This window comes from Dama dama, chromosome 24, assembly GCF_033118175.1.
Source record: "Dama dama isolate Ldn47 chromosome 24, ASM3311817v1, whole genome shotgun sequence".
Classification (NCBI taxonomy): Eukaryota; Metazoa; Chordata; class Mammalia; order Artiodactyla; family Cervidae; genus Dama; species Dama dama.
This window is the reverse complement of record NC_083704.1, coordinates 7,663,473-7,684,494: the sequence shown is the minus strand read 5'-3', so window position 1 is coordinate 7,684,494 and position 21,022 is coordinate 7,663,473. Positions and strand designations below refer to the sequence as shown.

The following is a 21,022-nucleotide window of genomic DNA, read 5'->3' as shown; positions in this document are numbered from 1 at the left end:
TTAAAAGGATTATATCTGCCTAGAAAAAGATCACATTTATCTGTAGTATGTAAATAAAGCTCATTCTAATAAAAGAGTAACATCAATTTTAATATAACATGCTATCACATCAACTTCATTCAGACTTTGTGCTTATTGTGCCTTGTAACTTGATATTGTGGAGCTGTGTGTCATCACTTCCATTTTGTGAGGAAACTTTCCAAAGTGTAAGAACAGACTAGAGATCTGAGCAGTAGCTTTCTTAACAATTTCTGTCCTTGCCAAAACCAAGGAAAAGATGTGTAGACTGTTGACAACCTTCTTGTTTTCATGAATATCACACAAAAATCTCAAATACTTTAAAGTTTAAATTATAAATCTTTCATTAGTATTGTGGCATAATGGGTTAGCCTAGTAGTCAAAATAACTCTGATTGCAGATGTTTTTTCCCACTTGAGTTTGTAGGATGATGATGGTGATGGTAGTGATAATTTTTGTTCCATGATAGTTATTACAGTGGCTGTAGGGAGCCCTCTTGGAGAGCAGCTATTTTCTTGATGATAAAATTAAATTATATAATAAGCAATATTTCAAGGACAATGCCTACACAGAACTGAGTTTAATATAAGGCACTAGTTTTCCTATTTTGTTCAAGCTGTAACTATTCTTGATAGAAAAGCATTCTTTTACATCTAAAAAAAGTAATTTTCCCAGTCCACTTCCGTGGTACAATGTTAGAAATCTCTTCCCTGGAAAGATGATATATGTCAACACTTATTCTATGTTAAACATTGCTCAGTGCTCTGGGAGAATTATGACCCCAGCTGGGTAAACAGTATCCTTTCAGAGCTTGGCTGCCTGGAGCTGGTACAAGGCTGCCAGGTTGTCTACTGGCTGGAGTATGAACAGGCTGTGTTGTCAGGGTGGCATCCAGGAGATCTAGTCATGCCCATTCACCCGCAGTCCCAAACTCAGAGGCAGTAGCTAAAAGGCTCCATGCTCTGGATCAGGCAGAGTGAGCCCTGACATCCAAGTTTGATCATAACTGAAGTCACTAATGGTGATTACCCCTAGACCCGGCTGCATGCTCTTCCCTGTGCTCCCCAAAGGAAGGGCAGAGGGCCTGGTGATGCAGGAGGGAGGCCGGGGGACTCCATCCATGCTACATTTGGGCATACAGAAATCTAGGTACAGCTGCAGTCATGACAAACAAATACAAAAACAAACAAAAAACAACTCAGGGCAGTCATGTAAAACAAAAGGCAACAAAGCAGATAAAGACAGATAAATGATCTGTTGTGGAGATGTTACACCAAGTAAACAGAGAATCAAATGCTTTATTTTGTCAAAGACTGAACAGACTGTGAAGTTTATAAAATGAAATTGAAGGTGAGATGATAGAACAGCACAGAGGAGAGCAGGATGACTATGGAGCTGGGAAAGATGAGAACTGAACAACATGCCCAAACCCAGTACCAGGAAGAACGTGGAGTCAGTGAAGGGAAGGGCATGCCTGATGACATTACATACAGCACAAGGGAAGCGGACGAGGGAACCAGGGAAAGGAAGTGTACCCGCAGAGCATGTGGGTAATTGACACCCCTAAGGCAAGGGAAATTTTGCAAAGCCTCAATGATCTAATAAAAGAGAACTTCCCTAAGATAAAAGAAGGCTGAAATTTAATGGAAAAAGATAAAACCCAGAATGATGAAGACCGAGATGTATTCAAGTAAATGGCAGAGGAAAAGAGTTCAAAACAGAGGCGGCTGAATGAAACAGAGATGACTCCTACATCACATCGTACACAGAAATCATGTCTGGGTAGTTTGGAAGGTCAAAAATAAAGATAGCATAGGAGAAAACTTTATGATCTGGGAGAGGCAAGATTTCTCAAAAGGAAACCAGAAAGCACTGACCATGAACTGCCATTGGTAAATCGGTCTGTGCATTGACTTCTTTTTCAGAGACAGAAATTTTGTTTCTGATCGATCCTCCATTGGAAGCCTGTCTAGTGCCAACGCGGCTGGCCGAATCCAGCAGCTTCATTTGTCAGAAGATTTAAGCCCTCGGGAAATACAAGAAAATACTTTCTCTCTTCAAGCAGGTATTTATATCACATCATTATGTTTTATTATTTGATACTGTTTAACTTTGTATTATTCTAAGATTATAAGGATAATATTAATTAGGCCCAATTTATAACTATAAAAGCTATGAAGTTAAATTCACGTGGATGCTTGAAACTTCTTGGTACCGGTGTTGGAATTGCAGATTAACGACACCCCGACTTTCCTTACCGTGTTCTGGACAGGTGCACAGCTAGGGGTTGGACTCCTGGCCCCTTCTCCTTACAAGTTCTGTGTCCTAGTCTATCAGCCCTCCGAAACAGTTCATGCCCAGATTGTAAAGGTTACTTTGTATAGTGTATTTAAAGTGCCCACTATTTGTCCACCCATCGTGGACGTACAGTGCACACCTGCTCCATGAGGGCCCGTGTTGGGCTCGGGGCGGATGGTCCCTGCCCGCCTCCCCCAGTGCACAGGTGGTGCGTGGGGTGTGTGCGCACTTGGGTTACACGGAGAAGGCAGGCGCCGGCCAGCACGACTCAGCTGCCTTTCCCCAGAGGTGTGCCAGAGGGAAAACCAGTATTTGTTTTAAAACCAACTCTTCAAAAAAAGTATTTCTTTATTTGGGTGCACAAGGTCTTTGCTGCAGCACACGGGGTCTTTGATCTTCATTGCGGCATGTGGGGTTTTTAGTTGCATCATGTAGGATGTAGCTCCCTGGCCAGCGCTTAGACCCGGGCCCTCTGCAATGGGAATGTGGAGTCTTGGTCACTGGTCCACCAGGGAAGGCCCAGAAAGTTCATGTTTTTTGAGGAGTGACTCTGCCAGTGAAGTTCTCTGGGGCAGGCAGTGAGAGTGCGGATGTAATCATGCAAGTGTAGCCGTGGGCACGGAAGACTTGGTGTTTGGTGGTTTTCGTTGCAGCCTGCTGTGCGGCCCTCACGGAGCTGGTGCTGGACGACACCAACGCCCACCAGGTGGTGCAGGTGAGGGGCGGGGCGCCGCGAGCACGCACAGTCGGGGGGCGGGGCACCGCGAGCACGCACAGTGGGGGTGGGGCGCCGCGAGCACGCACAGTCGGGGGGCGGGGCGTCGGGACCACGCACAGTGCCGGGGGTGGGGTGTGGGAGGGTGTGTGGGTGGTGGGGGGGCCGCTGCAGGCGGCCCTTGTGTGCCAGGACATGGCCTCTGTGGTACCGACAGCCCGGTCTTAAGGTATTGTAATCTCTTATCTGACGTGTAAGATTCCATTTTATATTCTTGTCCTTCCCCTGTTAACTCACTTAGCTTTAAGAGAACTGCCGTGTAGTTGACTGATGGTGTTTATTTCTTATATTATATGCAGTTTATTTCATTCTCTTTATACATTTTAAAAAAGCTATCCTGAACTGTTTTAATTTGGGGCACACAGGATTCCATGAGCTAAGGATAACAGTAACTTTAAGAGGACATCAAGTTATTTAGGGTCTATGCCCAGTAGTGGGATGGTGGGGTCATATGGATGAAACACAGCAAACAAAATATTTATTGCTGAGAGACTAATTTCAGAAAACACACAAAGCATAATTCAGTAACCAACTTACTACATATGGAGTCATATGTATGTGTGTGTGTGTATAAATACACACATTTGTATACCACCCATAAAACTTACTTCCTGCTTGTTGGATTTTGCAGAGGAAACTTTTTTTTTTTGGGGGGGGGGTCAATACATCAACTTAAAAATATATAAATTCGTAATGTTAGTAAGAGTCAGGTCAGCAGTGATGAGAGTCCCTGAGGAGCTCAGCAGGTCAGGGTGGCTGGTAAGGCAGGGGGAAGCTCAGTCCCGTGACTGTTAACTTGCTCTCTTGGCCTCTGGAAAAGTATTCAGCCTAAGCATAGACTTTGTCATGTATAAAACAAGGAAACTGTAAGACTAATTCACATAATAGCTAGTAAGTCAAAAAGAAAGAAGCAAATACTGTATATTAACACATTTATATGGAATCTAGAAAGATGGCACTGATGAACCTATCTGCAGGCAGCAGTGGAGACGCAGACACAGAGAACAGACTTGTGGACCCAGTGGGGGAAGGAGACAGAGGGACGCATTGAAAGAGTAGCAGGGAAACATACATTACCAAACGTAAAATAGGTAGCCACTGGGGATTTGCAGTGTCATGCAGGGAGTGCAAACAACCTCTGTGACAACCTAGAGGGGTGGGATGGTGTAGGAGGGGGGAGGGAGATTCAAGAGAGAGGGGACCTATGTATACCTATGGCTGATTCATGCTGATGGATGGCAGAAACCAACAATGCAATATTTACAACAATATTGTAAAGCAGTTATCCTCCAGTTAAAAATAAATTATTTTATAAAAGACTGAGTGCAGTAAGGCAGGTAAAACTCTGCATGTAGAGAATTTAGTAAATTATGTGTTTAATAGATAATAAAAAAGTACCAGTAAGGCAGTACATTTGTTCATTCCTCAATGTGTATATTTGTGTTAGAATAAGTCTCAGTTCACGTCCAACTCTTTCTGACCCCATGAATCAGCATGCCAGGGCTCCCTGTCCATCACCAACTCCCAGAGTTTACTCAAACTCATGTCCATTGAGAATAAGTCTAGAAAGATGTTAATTGTTTATACAAATAGCATTGATTTTTTAAAATTATTTTCTCTTAATTTTCTCTTTTCTTTTCTATGCTAATTTATCTCCATGTATTATTTAATTAACAGAACAATAAAGGGAGAAATATTTTATACAATTTTTATAAATTATAGTTTTATATATTATAATTATATTTTATAATTTTATATTTAAAATGCAAAATATAGAGATATTTGGATCCCTTAACTCTGCTCCCTTTTTGGCTCCTACTCTTTGATTTTAAAGTGTTTAAATCACTTTTAATTGATGTACTTAGTTATCATCTTTAATGACAGTTGAAATTTTAAGATCTGGTTATACCCTTTGATGTTTAAACACATTACATTAACATCTTTAGTATTGTCCTGTAATATTTACTTATGGTTCCAAAATTATACTAACATTTCTTCTTTAATGTTTTAAAGTTGTTCTTTTCTTCTTGCTCACTGATAACATGGCATCTTTATTCTTCCAGGAAAATGGTATATATACAATAGCAAAATTAATTTTACCAAACAAACAAAAGAATGCAGCAAAAACTAATCTATTACAGGTAATAAACATATCTATTATTCTTTAATATCAAGTTACTGGAATCTGGGGAAATTTTGATAATACAGGTGTGATTTTTAGAACTTGTAGGTTAGCACTGGTCCCCTGTACTGACTGTGAGGGAAAAATACCTGGTGAGAGAGGCTGGCATGGAAAGAAATGCTGTTAAAACAATGTAGAAGATTTAATAGTAGTTTCTCCATAGGGAGATAGTTGATTTTATTTAGATATTTCTTTGCTTATCCATAAGTTCTATGTTTTTAAAAACATTGCTTATATATCAGTAAAAAAAACGGGGGGGGGGGGTGGAAATTATGTGCTGTATTTAAGCACGGCCCACAGTCACTAGCCTTTCTCCTCTACAAAGGCAAACTTGTAAAATGGATCTCAGTAGATGAGAAGGTGCTGGTCGGGAGAGTGAAGGGGTGGAGTGGACACCCATGACTCCTGCTCCAGAGCGGATGAGCATACACAGAGGAGCATGGACACAGCAGGAAGGCCTGGCAGCTCAGAGCGTGCTTAGGGCAGGTGTGTGGGGGTGGAGGAGAAGGGGCAGTGCCTTGGGAGAAGGGGCCTTGTGGGTAAGAAGGGGTCACATTCTGCAGGGTCTTACATGGACACCAGGGGGCAAGTGTTCCCTGAGACACTGGAATAATAAAATTGGATTCAGAGGAAGCCTTTGCAGCTGTTGAAGCTCATCGTTCTTTTCAAGTCATTAGAAAAGGAAGTAAAAAGTACCATCTGCCTTCAAGCTGACTTAAGAGCTCTCACCCAGAATGATCGTCAGACCCTGCAGAGAAACTGTGCTGGTGTCTGTGGGCTGGCAGACAGAGCCACCGCTGAGAACACACAGGCGTGGGGCTGACTTTCTCTCAGGCAGCACAGAGGCCTGACCTTGCGCCAGAACAGGACAAGTCCGCCCTCTACTGGATGTGCAGCCTGTTAGGTCTGCAGAGGGCTTTAAAGAATTTGTAGGCAAATTCTCCCAAGACTCACACAGGTTCCCCACTTCTCACAGCCGCCACTGCTTTCTCATCAGGCTCCTGTGTGTCGTCTTGTATCTGCCTGACTTTTCCAGGCCATTTTGTTTGCGACCCTTCTGTACTTAGATCACTGATTTTATGAAATGATTCCAGACTTGAACTCAGCAACGCTAGTCACCCTTGTGGTGGCCTTGGGTACAGGTACAGTGGCAGGCCGGGGGCTCTCTTGCTCTCTTTTCTCAGCACTGCGGAATTTCCAGTGTGTTTTTTTCCTCTGGTGAACTGTCACAGGCCTCTTCTGAGTGTTCTCAGGAGTGACTGTAGATGGTTCTGTCTGGGGACTGCCTTAGACTTTACTCAAGAAACCAATTTGTCAAGTTGGAGTCCACTGTGCCTGTGGATATTTTTATATGTCATCATTTCTAGGGTTTATTTTCTCACAAAAATTATATAAATATTGAGGCATACGTAGCAGGCTAGAAACAAAATTAACCTTGAACTCCTGGAAATCTTGTGACATTTGGTTTTCTTGGCACAGGAATTCTATTTCTTGTTTCTGTGCTCCTTTTGTACATTCTAGAAAGGAACTAATGACAGGCACTGAATCAAACAAGGCCCAGACTGCTAGGCTTCTGCAATGCAAATGCTTTTTAAACAGGGGAACTGGCTCTGGTGTTGATGTCACCTGTTCTCAGATACGAGCTGTGGCTCCCATAGGCACCAGCCATGCTCACTGTAGAGCCACGTTAGTGTCCACTTCATGGTCATTCTACCCTGAAAATGTTTTACCTTTGTGAGCTACCCTTTGAGAATCACATATCCTTCTATTTTCCAGTGTTATGCATTCAGAGCCTTGAGGTTTCTCTTCAGTATGGAAAGAAACAGACCACTCTTTAAAAGGTATGAGCTTAGAGAAATTTGGGTGACCGGTGATCTTTAGATTCAACTGTTTTCACAGGCCTGCTTTATATGCAAACAGTGAGAGAAGAAAGAGTCAAAATGCAAACCATGTGTCCTCGGATTTCTTAAAATGCACAGATACAGCAAAGCAGCCCTAAGTGATATCTTAACACCGAACATTCGCAGAGTGACGAGGAAGCACGTGAATCAAATCAGTATAGCTCTTTTCATTACCTGTGACTGCTGCAGTGTTTACTTTTTCTCTCTTTTTTAAGACGTTAACTTTTAAAATGATGAAATAAAATCACGTGCTTGTTTTTGCCCCTTCAGAAATGTCCGAAGTTGACCTAGTCATTTCCTTTTTAAAAAAATTTTGGCTGTGCTGGGTCTTTGTTGCTGAGCACAGGCTTTCTCTAGTTGAGCGAAGCAGGGACTGCTCTCTTGTTGCAGAGTACAGGCTCTAGAGCTCGGGTTCAATAGTTGGGGCCCACGGACTTTGTTGCCCCATAGTATGTTGGATCCATCCTGACCAGGGATCGAAGCCGAGTGCTCCACATTGGTAGGTGGACTTCCAGGCCTTGGACTACCACGGAAGTCCTAATCACTGCCTTTTAATCAGTAGAGAAGAAAAGACTTTTCTGGATGCTCTTCATAGGATAGGAATTCACTTGTAGGGTAGGAAGCTGGATGTTCCTGGATCAGAAGGCTGTGTGGCTAGCATGACAGAAAAGCCACCACCTCAGGAAGCAGACAGTGGTTACTCACAGTTATGGTCTGTGCACCATAGAGGTGGCAGGTTAGCCAAATGAAAGGCCAGATTCTTATCAGAATTTTATTGGTAAACCACAATGGAAATAAAACCATGGGTTAATTGAACATCGTTTGTTCAGAATGGGACATTTTGTGTTTTTAACCTTATTTCTATATGACACTTAACATTTAGGGGGAAAAAGGAAATATTAGTTACTCCTTGCTGTTGTTCAGTTAGTAAGTCATGTCTGACTCTAGGTGACCCCATGAACTACAGCACAACAGGCTTCCCAGTCCTCCACTATCTCCTGGAGTTCGCACAAACCCATGTCCATTGTGTCAATTTCAGTTTAGTTGCTCAGTTGTATCCAACTCTTTGTGACCCCATGGACTATAGCACACCAGGCCTCCCTGTCCATCACCAACTCCCAAAGCTTACTCAGACTCATATCCATTGAGACAGTGATGCCATCCAAGCATCTCCTCCTCTGTCGTCCCCTTCTCCTCCTGCCTTCAGTCCTTCTCAGCATCAGGGTCTTTTCCAATGAGTCAGTTCTTTGCATCAGGTGGCCAAAGTATCAACTTCATCATCAGTCCTTCCAATGAATATTCAGGACTGATTTCCTTTAGGATGGACTGGTTTGATCTCCTTTCAGTCCAAGGGACTCTCAAGAGTCTTCTCCAACACCGCAGTTCAAAAGCATCAATTCTTTGGTGCTCAGCTTTCCTTATAGTTCAATGCTCACATCCATACATGACTACTGGAAAAACCATAGCTTTGACTAGGTGGACCTTGTTGGCAAAGTAATGTCCCTGCTTTTTAATATGCTGTCTAGGTTGGTCATAGCTTTTCTTTCAAGGAGCAAGTGTTTTTTGATTTCATGGCTGCAGTCACCATCTGCAGTGATTTTAGAGCCCCCCCAAATAAAGTCTCTTACTATTTCCATTGTTTCCCCATCTATTTGCCATGAAGTGATAGGATCGGATGCCATAATCTTAGTTTTCTGAATGTCGTTTGAAGCCAACTTTTTCACTCTCCTCTTTGACTTTCATCAAGAGGCTCTTTAGTTCTTCACTTTCTGTTATAAGGGTGGTGTCATTTGCATATCTGAGGTTATTGATATTTCTCCTGGCAGTCTTGATTCCAGCTTGTGTTTCATCCAGCTGGCATTTTGCATGATGTACTCTGCAGAAAAGTTAAATAAGCAGGGTGACAGTATACAGCCTTGACGTACTCCTTTCCCAACTTGGAACCAGTCTGTTGTTCCATGTCCAGTTCTAACTGTCGCTTCTTGACCTGCACACACAGATTTCTCAGGAGGCGGGTAAGATGGTCTGGTATTCCTGTCTCTTTAAGAATTTTCCACAGCTTGTTGTTATCCACACAGTCAAAAGCTTTGGCATAGTCAATAAAGCAGATGTTTTTTCTGGAAACTCTCTTGCTTTTTGATGATCCAACGGGTGTTGGCAATTTGATCTCTTGTTCCTCTGCCTTTTTGAAAACCAGCTTGAACATCTGGAATTTCACAGTTCACGTACTGTTGAAGCCTGGCTTGCAGAATTTTGAGCTTTACTTTGCTAGCATGTGAGATGAGTGCAATTGTGTGATAGTTTGAACATTCTTTGGCATTACCTTTCTTTGGGATTGGAATGAAAACTGACCTTTTCCAGTTCTGTGGCCACTGCTGAGTTTTCCAAATTTGCTGACATAATTGAGTACAGCACTTTCACAGCATCATCTTTTAGGATTTGAAATATCTCAGCTGGAATTCCATCACCTCCACTCGCTTTATTTGTAGTGATGCGGCCCACTTGACTTCACATTCCAGGATGTATGACTCTGGGTGAGTGATCACACCATCGTGGTTATCTGGGTCATGAAGATATTTTTTGTATAGTTCTTCTGTGTGTTTTTGCCACCTCTTCTTAATATCTTCTGCTTCTGTTAGGTCCATACCATTTCTGTCCTTTATTGCGCCCACCTTTGCATGAAATATTCCCTTGATATCTCTGATTTTCTTGAAGAGATCTCTAGTCTTCCTCATTCTATTGTTTTCCTCTATTTCTTTGCATTGATCACTGAGGAAGGCTTTCTTATCTCTCCTTGCTATTCTTTGGAACTCTGAATTCAGATGCTTATATCTTTCCTTTTCTCCTTTGCCTTTAGCTTTTCTTCTTTTCTCAGCTATTTGTAAGGCCTCCTCAGACAACCATTTTGCCTTTTTGCATTTCTTTCTCTTGATCACTACCTCCTGTACAATGTCGTGAACCACTGTCAATAATTCTTCAGGTACTCTGTCAGATCTAATCCCTTGAATCTATTTCTCACTTCTACTGTATAATTGTAAGGGATTTGATTTAGGTCATACCTGAATGGTCTAGTGCTTTTCCCTATTTTCTTCAATTTAAGTCTGAATTTGGCAATAAGGAGTTCATGATCTGAGCCACAGTCAGCTTCCGGTCTTGTTTTTGCTGACTGTATGGAGCTTCTCCATCTTTGGCTACAAAGAATATAATCAATCTGATTTCGGTATTGACCATCTGGTGATGTCCATGTGTAGAGTCTTCTCTTGTGTTGTTAGAAAAGGGTGTTTGGTATGACCAGTGCATTCTCTTGGCAAAACTCTGTTAGCCTTTGCCCTGCTTCATTTTTTACTCCAAGGCCAAACTTGCCTGTTACTCCAGGTATCTCTTGACTTCCTACATTTGCATTCCAGTCCCCTGTGATGAAAAGGACATCCTTTTTGGGTGTTAGTTCTAGAAGGTCTTGTAGGTCTTCATAGATCCATTCAATTTCAGCTTCTTCAGCATTACTGACTGGGTCATAGACTTGGATTAATGTGGTAGTGAATGGTTTGCTTTGGAAATGAACAGAGATCCTTCTGTCGTTTTTGAGATTGCATCCAAGTACTGCATCAGACTCTTTTGTTGACTCTGAGGGCTACTCCATTTCTTCTAAGGGATTCTTACCCACAGTAGTAGATATAATGGTCATTTGAGTTAAATTTGCCTGTTCCAGTCCATTTTAGCTCACTGATTCCTAAAATGTCAGTGTTCACTATTGGCATCTCCTGTTTGACCACTTCCAGTTTACCTTGATTCATGGACCTAACATTCCATGTTCCTATGTAATATTGTTCTTTTCAGTGTCAGACTTTGCTTCCATCATCAGTCACATCCACAACTGGGTGTTGTTTTTGCTTTGGCTCTGTCTCTTCATTCTTTCTGAAATTATTTCTCCACTCTTCTCCAGTAGCTTATTGGGCACCTATTGACCTGGGGAGTTCATTTTTCAGTTCCCTATCTTTTTGCCTTTTCATACTGTTCATGGGGTTCTCAAGGCAAGAATACTGAAGTGGTTTGCCATTCCCTTCTCCAGTGACCCACATTTTGTCAGACCTCTCCACCATGACCCGTCCATCTTGGGTGACCCTGCATGGCATGGCTCATAGTTTCATTGAGTTAGACAAGGCTTTGGTCCATGTGATCAGTTTGATTAGTTTTCTGTGATTGTGGTTTTCATTCTGTCTGCCCTCTGAAGGATAAGGATAAGAGGCTTATGGAAACTTCCTGATGGGAGAGAATGACTGTGGGGGAAACTGGGTCTTGTTCTGATGGGTGGGGCCATGCTCAGTAGATCTTTAATCCAGAAATCTGTTGATGGCTGGAGCTGTGTTCCCTCCCTCCCACCATTGTGTTGATGATGTCACCCAAACTTCTCATCCTCTGTCACCGCCTTCTCTTCCTGCCCTCAGTCTTTCCTAGTATCAGGGTCTTTTCCAGTGAGTTGGATCTTCACATCAAGTGATCAAAGTATTGGAGCTTCAGCTTTAGCACCAATCTTCTAATAAATATTCAAGGTTTATTTCCTTGAAGATTGACTGGTTTGATGTCTTTGGTGTCCAAGGTACTCTCAAGTGTTTTCTCCAGTGCCACAATTCAAAAGCATCAATTCTTCATTGCTCAGCATTCTTTATGGTCCAACCCTCACATCCCTGCATGACTACTGGAAAAATCATAGCTTTGATTATATAGACCTTTGTTGGCAAAGTGATGTCTCTGCTTTTTATTATGTTGACTAGGTTTGCCATAGCTTTCCTTCCAAGGAGCAAGCATCTTTTAATTTCATGACTGTGGTCACCATTATTCATTATTATTATTATATTATATATATTTATTCATTATAACCTTTTATTTCAATGCCGTAAATCACCAGATGGTCAGTACCAAAAACAGATTATATTCTCTGCAGCCCAAGATAGAGAAGCTCTATCTCTATCAGTCAGTAAAAACAAGACCTGGAGCTGACTGTGACTCAGATCATGAATCCATATTGTAAAATTCAGCCTTAAATTGAAGAAAGTAGGGAAAACTACAAAGTCATTCAGGTATGACCTAAATCAAATCCCTTATTATTATACAGTGGAGATGATGAATAGATTCAAGGGACTAGATCTGGTAGACAGAGTACCTGAAAAACTGTGGATGGAGGTTTGTAAAATTGTACAGGAGGCAGTGACCAAAAGCATCCCAAAGAAAAAGAAGGGCAAGAAGGCAAAGTGACTGTCTGAGGAGGCTTTATAAACAGCCAAGGAAAGAAGAGATGTGAAAGGTAAGGGAGAAAGAGAAAGATATACCCAGCTGAATGCAAAGTTCCAGAAAGTAGCAAGGAGAGATAAGAAGGGCTTCTTAAAGAACAATGCAAAGAAATAGATGAAAACAATAGAATGGGTAAGACCAGAGATCTCTTCAAGAAAATGAGAGATATCAAGGGAACATTTCATGCACAGATGGGCATAATAAAGGACAGGAACAGTAAGGACCTAACAGAATCAGAAGAGATTAGGAAGAGGTGGCAAGAGTACACAGATGAATTATACAAGAAAGATCTTAACCATGATGGCATGGTCACTCACCTAGAGCCAGACATCCTGGGATGTAAAGTCAAGTGGGCCTTAGGAAGCATTACTATGAACAAAGCTAGTGTAGGTGATATAATTCCAGCTGAGCTATTTCAAAGTCTAACAGATGATGCTGTTAAAGTACTGCACTCGATATATCAGCAAATTTGGAAAACTCAGCAGTGGCCACAGGAGTGGAAAAGGTCAGTTTTCATTCTAATCCCAAAGAACGGCAATGCCAAAAAGTGTTCAAATTACCAGACAGTTATACTCATTTCACATGCTAGGAAGGTTATTCTCAAAATCCGTCAAGCTAGGCTTTAGCAGTATGTGAACTGAGAGCTTCCACATATACAAACTGGGTTTTGAAGAGGCAGAGGAACTAGAGATCAATTTGCCAGCATTCATTAGATCACGGAAAAAGCAAGGGAGTCCCAGTAAAACATCTACTTCTGCCTCATTGACTACATTAAAAGCTTTGACTCTGTGAATCACAGAAAAGTGTGGAAAATTGTTAAAGAGATGGGAATACCAGACCATCTTATCTGTCACCTGAGAAGCCTGTACGCAGGTCAAGAAGCAACAGTTAGAAGTGAATACGGAACAATGGACTGGTTCAAAATTGAGAAAGGAGTACATCAGGGCTGTATATTGTCACCCTGCTTATTTAACTTATATACAGAGTACATCATGATGTACTGGGCTGGATGATGAGCTGAATGAAACACAAGCTGGAATCAAGATTGCTGAGAGAAATATCAGCAAGTTCAGATATGCAGAAGATATCTCTCTAATGGCAGAAATTGAAGAACTAAAGAGCTTCTTGATGAAAGTGAAAGAGGAGAGTGAAAAAGTGGACTTAAAACCCAACATTTAAAAATCTAAGATTATGGTGTCTGGTCATATCACTTCATAGCAAATTGATGGGGAAAAAGTGGAAGCAGTGGCTGATTTTATTATCTTGGACTCCAAAATCACTGCGGATGGTGACTGCAGGCACAAAATTAAAAGATGCTTTCTCCTTGGAAGGAAAGTTATGCCAGACCTAGACAGCATATTAAAAATCTGAGACATCACTTTGCTGACAAAGGTCCATATAGTCAAAGCTATGATTTTTCCAGTAGTTGTGGTTGTGAGAGTTGGATCATAAAGAAGGCTGAGTGCCGAAGAATTGATGGTTTCAAATTGTGATGCTGGAGTAGACTCTTGAGAGTCCCTTGGACTGCAAGGAGATCATACCAACCAATCTTAAAAAGGAAATCAACCCTGAATATTCATTGGAAGATTGATGCTGAAGCTGAAGCTCCAATACTATGACCAGGTGCAAAGAGGTGACTCACTGGAAAAGACTCTGATGCTGGGAAAGATGGAAAGAAAAAGGAGAAGGGGGCGGCAGAGGATGAGATATTTAGATAGCATCACCGACTCAATGGACATGAATTTAAGCAAACTCTGGAAGATAGTGGAGGACAGCAGAGCCTGATGTGCTGGAGTCCATGGGGTTGCAAAGAATCAGACAGGACTTAGTGGTTGAACAACAACAACAAATCATCCACATCGGTGGACTTAGAAGATTTTAATAAACCTAAACCCTTGAAACCAGTAGCCTGGAAATGATGCATAAATATCTTCATTTTTATTCATCTGTATTTTAACTTTGTTTTCATAAAACATTCAAAAGTTAGGTTACCATTTCCCTCCTCGGGTTAATATGAGGACTGACTCAAACGGCATTTGTGAAAGTGCTCTGTGCTCAGTAGACATCCGGTAAGCATCCATTCCTACTATGTTTGATACCATACCCCCAAATGCCTTACAGATAAAATTTCTGTAAAATCTGTATCATATCTATTTGTTTTATTGTGGCAAAAAGCACAGAGCATGAGACGTACCCTCTTACATTGTTAACTGTGCAGTCTATTGTTCCTAACTGTAAGCTAGGGTTGTGCAGCAGATCTCTGCAACTTCCCTTTCCAGTTACTTTTCTTACCCCCTGAGACATGTGTCTCTAGTTTATTTTTGTGGGATAAGTTGGAAAGCATTATTGCCCCCATTTGTTGGCCAGTATATTTAATGTAATTTACCTACGAGGGCACCAAAGGGAGGGAACAGGCCAGACTTTCCAACCCCTACATGAAGTATGTGTGTGCATTTTTCTCTGTAGACTTTTCCCCACCGACCTGTTTGAGACCTTCATTGATATAGGACATTATGTTCGTGATATCAGTGCTTACGAAGAATTAGTATCAAAGTTGAATTTATTAGTGGTAAGTCTTGACTTTTAACTAATTTGGCAGGCTGCTATGTGGTTAGGATGTGTTTATCATAGTGACCTGTTTCCTTTTCATTTTTTGGTTAGGAGGATGAACTGAAGCAAATTGCTGAAAATGTTGAAAGCATTAATCAGAATAAAGCTCCTTCAAAATATATAGGCAACTATGCGATTTTGGATCATCTCGGCAGTGGAGCTTTTGGCTGTGTTTACAAGGTGACCTGGCCCTCAAACAATGTTTCTGATGTTCCCAAACAAGTTGCATGTCTCCCTGCACACCCACACACACGTGAATTGGAGCGCTTGTTGGTGAGCAGGTAGAAATAAAAAGTAGAATGATTTGTTTTTGTCCAACAGATGGCCACACTGATATCTCACTCTCAGCTCTAGAAACTGGCCACTGATCTTTGAAGACAAAAAGTGTCATTGATCTCTCATCCAAATAGTCAAAATGGCTTGTCCTAATGCATGACACCTTCTCCAAATTCACACCGTTGTTTTTGTACTTACCCAGTAAAATCCTGCTAAAAACGACAACCTGATCCAGGAGATATTGATAACAATTTTTTTGAGCTGAGCTTAGTGTAAATTCAAATTGAATTTTTAAAGTTATATAACTAATTGAGATGACTTGGCTTAATCATGTGACCTTATTAATCTGTAGTAATCACTGTCTTCCTCTCTACTGTTCTCTCTCTCTCTCTGTCTCATTTATCTTAGGTTAGGAAGCGCAGTGGTCAAAATCTTTTAGCAATGAAAGAGGTCAACTTACATAACCCAGCATTTGGAAAAGATAAAAAAGACCGAGACAGCAGCGTAAGGAATATTGTTTCTGAATTAACCATAATTAAAGAACAGGTAATGGTTTTGCTTACAAAGGTGTTTTCCTTAAATAAATGTCATCCAAAAAGTAGAGTTCATGTGCTGTTCCTGTCCACGCTGTGTAGGAACTAGTTCTGTTTAAACTAATTGGCACTGAGGTGACATCAACCAGGAGAACTAAGGCTTGACATTGAACCACAGACAGTATATGGGATTGTAACTACACCAGGGCCAGGAATGCAGAAAAATTGAGTTCACAGCCCAGAGTGCATAATGTATGAGAAAGAGTATCTGCTTCCTTCTTACTATGTTGAAGTGTATTTGGTTACTTCATTATGTGCATAAGAGTATGACTAAGACTTCCCAGATTTTTGTCAAATGGAACCAAGTTGTCAACATTCCTCAAATATGGGTTATTTTATCTAAACTGTGTATTTTCAAGTTGGGTTATTATTTATTGGCTTGAGCAGAATATTCGAACAGTGTTAACAACTCAAGTATCATGAAGGTGTGTTCAGGAGAAAGAACAAACATGTCAGAAAGAAATGGGGTTTCTCATTGTCATCAGTGAACACACTGGCTTCTTTTTCAGCTTTCTTTGTTTATATGTTCATCGTGGGTGCTGTTTGTCTGTGACTCCGGGGGAGACCTATCTCCATGACTGTTTGTTGTTGTTCAGTCCCTGTCCTTCACTATCTCTCCTGGAGTTTGCTCAAATTCATGTCCTTTGAGGCAGTGATGCTATCTAAACATCTCATCCTCCGTAACCCCCTTCTCCTCCCGCCCTCAATCTTTCCCAGCATCAGGGTCTTTTCCAATGAGTAAACTCTTTGCATCAGGTGGCCAAAGTGTTGGAGCTTCAGCTTCAGTGTCAGTCCTTTCAATGAATACTCAGAGTTGATTTCCTTTCGGATTGACTGGTTTGATCTCCTTGAATCCAAATCTGAATACAGTCTGGCCAGTGAGCTAGGTCAAGAACATGGCTCTTTACTTCCCTAGTCACTTCCCATGTGACTTGAACTTGAAATCTGCTGGCCACTTGGTAGTTGATGAGGTAAACTAGTGGTTTTAGAATATCTTCTAAGAAGAAAAGTCATAAGGGTGGGGCCATAGGAGGCCTCTGCTTGAACTTGGAGAGAGCTCAAGGCTGTAGGACTCTGATGTCACCATGGGCTTAAACTAAGGAGAGGACAGCAAACTGAGGTCAGAAAGGAGGCGGTGATGGCAGACAGGAGTGGGAGAAGTGGGACTAGAATGGGAGAGTGTATTTGTTAATGTTAATACTGAGTTGCGGTAACAAAGACGCCCCAAAATATTGATACATGGGCTTGAAGGCGAGGCCTCTGCGTGTGGGGGCTTCATCTTCCTGCCAGTCCAGGTGCATTGCTCTGCTCCACGCGGTCATGCCAGGACCTGCTCCTCCTCTCCCATTGCAGCCACCAAGGTGACGCACCCTGTTTTTCGGGTTCAGACAGTGGGCTCCCCTCACCCTCCACTGGGGAGAGCTGAGTGATAAGCTCCCTCAGGGCTGCAGGAGAGGCTGAGAGACATGACCTGTGGTGGGAAGTGCATCCTGCTACCACCTGATGGATGGAGCAGCGTGAGGGCAGGTTTCGGTGGACAGCCAGAGGACTCTCCTGTGAAATGGCAAGAAGAAAGGCTAGAGAGAGATACAAGACATCTAGGATGTACCAGTGACTGTTCTGAGATGAAACAAACTCCAGTTTACTTAGAAACTCAAATTGTAAATAAACAACCACAAGAACTTAGTATTCTTTTGGAAAATTAGCCTTTGTTAAAAAAGTAGAATTTCCATGTTACATTCTAAGTCTGCAGTGTAGGAGACTTGGGTTCAATCCCTGGGTTGGGAAGATCCCCTGGAGAAGGAAGTGGCAACCCACTCCAGTATTCTTGCCTGGAGAATCCCATGGACAGAGGAGCCTGGTGGGCTACAGTCCATAGGGTCACAAGAATCATACTTGACTTAGCGACTAAACCACCACCCATTCTAAGGTAAACTATGCCAAAGAGAAATTTTACTGGACACTTTTAGGAGTGCATGTGTGCTCAGCCATGTCTGACTGTTTGGGACCCTATGGACTGTAGCCTGCCAGGCTCCTCTGTCCATGGGATTCTCCAGGCAAGAATACTGGAGTGGGTTGCCATGCCCACCTCCAGGGACCCCTTTTGTTGAGGTATAAATGATATGACAGCAGATTAGTTTCAGGTGAGCAATATGATGGTTCAATATTTGTATATATTATGACATGATCACCACACGAAGTTCATTTTCATCCACCACATGTAGCTACATGTTTCCCTTATGATAAGAACTTTTCCCCCAAACTTAATTATTTTTAATTGGAGGGAAATTGCTTCACAGTATTGTGTTGGCCCCTGCCATGTGTCAACTCGAGTCAGCCATAGGTATACATGTGTCCCCTCTCTCTTTAACCTCCCTCCCACTTCCTACCCTTCCACTTGTCTAGGTTGTTGAAGTGAAGTGAAGGGTTAGTTGCTCAGTCGTGCCCGACTCTTTGCGACCCCATGGACTGCAGCCCACCAGCCTCCTCTGTCCATGGGATTTTCCAGGCAAGAATACTGGAGTGGGTAGCCCTTTCCTTCTCCAGGGTATCTTCCTGACCCAGGGATCGAACCCGGGTCTCCTGCACTGCAGGCAGATTCTTTATCTACTGAGCTATGAGGGCAGAGCCCCAGTTTGAGTTTCCTGAGTCATACAGAAAATTCCCACCAGTTTCCAACTTGAATCTGGGAAGACGGTACTGATGAACCTATTTACAGGACAACAGTGGACACGTAGACATGGAGAACAGACTTATGGACACAGGCAGTGGGGAGGACACGGTGGGGGTGGGACAAATGGAGAGAGTAACGCAATAAGAACTTTTAAACTGCAAGGAAAACTTTATTCAGGACCACTGCAATAGAAGTCAAACTATTGCAAGAAAGGAGAGAGATTGAACTCAGCTCTCAACAGAAGAGGCATGACTGGGGACTTACAACTGAAAGTCAGGGCTGGGGGTGTCAAAGAATGGAAAATTGGCTAGTTATCAGGTTGGGGGAAGAAAAACTTGATTAGATCACAAAGATAGGGGGTAAGGAATTTGACTGGATATCAAGAGTGTGAGATTTCCACTAAACTAACTGAGCAGGATTCTCGCCAAAACCAGGCAGGCCAAGGAGAGGAGGCCTAGTCCAGAGGAGCACCTAGAGGAGCCTGCCCTAAGTTTGTTCAAGGAGGGAGACATGGGCAATTATTAGTATAATTTTAATGGGATTAATAGCTCATGTTATTTTGATGTGAAAATATTAGTCGCTCAGTCATGTCAGCCCTTTGCAGCCCCATGGACTGTAGCCTGCCAGGCTCCTCTGTCCATGGGATTCTCCAGACAGGAATACTGGAGTGGATTGTCATTCCCATCTCCAGGGAATCTTCCCAACCCAGGGATTGAACCCTGGTCTCCTGCATTGTGGGTGGATTCTTTACCATTAGTTTCGCACTAATTTTGGAGAGCATAGAAAGACATGAGTCATGTAAATAGACACAGTTTATATAAACATTTAAGTGGCAGGGAGAGGTTAAGAGCATAGGTATATGTGTTCAGAGTTAACTGTTTCATTTCAGTTTTCTCCTCTGTGCAATCTGTTTGTGGTATTGGACAGGGTGTGTTAAATGAATTCTTAAGGTAGCTTCCAGTTCTATAATCCTCCATTTTAGTTAAATTAAGTGAGAAAGCACAACCAGTTTTTATTGCTATTTTATAAGGCTATATAGGAGATTGCTGTTTTCAGAATAGTTTTGTAAGCAGCAAATAAAAAAGAATCATGAAAAATTAGATGATATTTTGAAATGCTTTGTTGTATAAATAAATGTAAACAGGATAATTTCTTTGTTGTTTTCAAATATGAAGTCCAACTAAATTGTGAACACAAGTTTATATTTTGAAGTAGGTGTAATGTTTGTTATTTATTTTCTTATAGCTTTATCATCCAAACGTTGTACGCTATTATAAAACATTTCTGGAAAGTAAGTATGAGTTTTCGTGATATTTCTGATAAAGTATCTATGTTACTTACATATTTTTTAAAGAATATTACAAAATAAGCTTAATCAACTCTTTTCTTTATCTTTTTTTGTTATATGTATGATAATTGATATTTTTTATCACTTTCTTGGTCAGTGAAACACTGATAGTCAAAGATCAAAAGATACTTATAAAATACTTAGATCTCTCTATGTAAGATTTCATGAACAAACCAAAATAATAATTATTGCTATTTTCATATACAAAAAGCCCTTAGTAGGATCAGGAGAAAATAAAACTAAAGGATGGTGGCTTCTTTAAGAAAAAATAAAAAGTTTTTCTTTTTTTTATTAAATCAGATGATTTTTTTCCTTTTTTTAAAATTATTTTTATATTCATTTATTTATTTATTTTACTTTACAATATTGTAGTGGTTTTTGCCATACGTTAACATGAATCCGCCATGTGTGTACCTGTGTTCCCCATCCTGAAAGCTCCCCGCCTCCTTCCCCATCCCATCCCTCTGGGTCATCCCAGTGCACCAGCCCCGAGCACCCTGTGTCATGCATTGAACCTGGACTGGCGATTCGTTTCACATGTGGTAATTTACATGTTTCAGTGTCGTTTTCCCATATCATCCCGCTCTTCTAAATCAGATGATTTTTCCACTGTCTTCCCCTCAAACAAATTGGGCTGGGTTTTTGAGGTTTCTTCCTCTTGAAGTTCAGGTAATTGCCACAAGGTGGCGATGGAACCCTGACTCTGCATCATCTTTAGGATGATGGAATACAGAATCAAACGTTGAGATAAAATCAAACTCAGACTTGTTTTGAAAAACAATAGAACTTTTGACTGAAGCAGTATACATTTTAATAGACCTGATGTGCTTCACTTGTGAAATTTCACAGTAAGTCTCCACATGGGGGGGCTTCCTCGCTGCATCTCTGTCAGTGTTTGTGCTCAGGTCCTCAGTTGTGTCTGACTCTTTGCCATCCCGTGGACTATAGCCCTCCAGGCTCCTCTGTTCATGGGACTCCCCCAGCAAGAAAATGGGAATGCCACTTCTTCCTCCAAGGGATCCTCCCTACCCAGGGATCGAACCCATGTCTCTTATGTC

General features: G+C 41.7%; 1 protein-coding gene across 7 annotated transcripts in view; it reads left to right on the top strand.

Moving 5' to 3' along the window:
* NEK10 (NIMA related kinase 10) overlaps positions 1-21,022 on the top strand; it is a 322,723-nt gene that overhangs the window by 86,436 nt on the left and 215,265 nt on the right. For all 7 annotated transcript variants that reach the window (XM_061127634.1, XM_061127631.1, XM_061127638.1 and 4 more), the window contains 8 exons: positions 1,944-2,083; positions 2,970-3,031; positions 5,155-5,232; positions 7,050-7,114; positions 14,930-15,032; positions 15,125-15,253; positions 15,758-15,895; positions 19,862-19,907. In XM_061127634.1, coding sequence (XP_060983617.1) covers positions 1,944-2,083; positions 2,970-3,031; positions 5,155-5,232; positions 7,050-7,114; positions 14,930-15,032; positions 15,125-15,253; positions 15,758-15,895; positions 19,862-19,907 — 761 coding nt within the window. The remainder of the gene's footprint in view (positions 1-1,943; positions 2,084-2,969; positions 3,032-5,154; positions 5,233-7,049; positions 7,115-14,929; positions 15,033-15,124; positions 15,254-15,757; positions 15,896-19,861; positions 19,908-21,022) is intronic.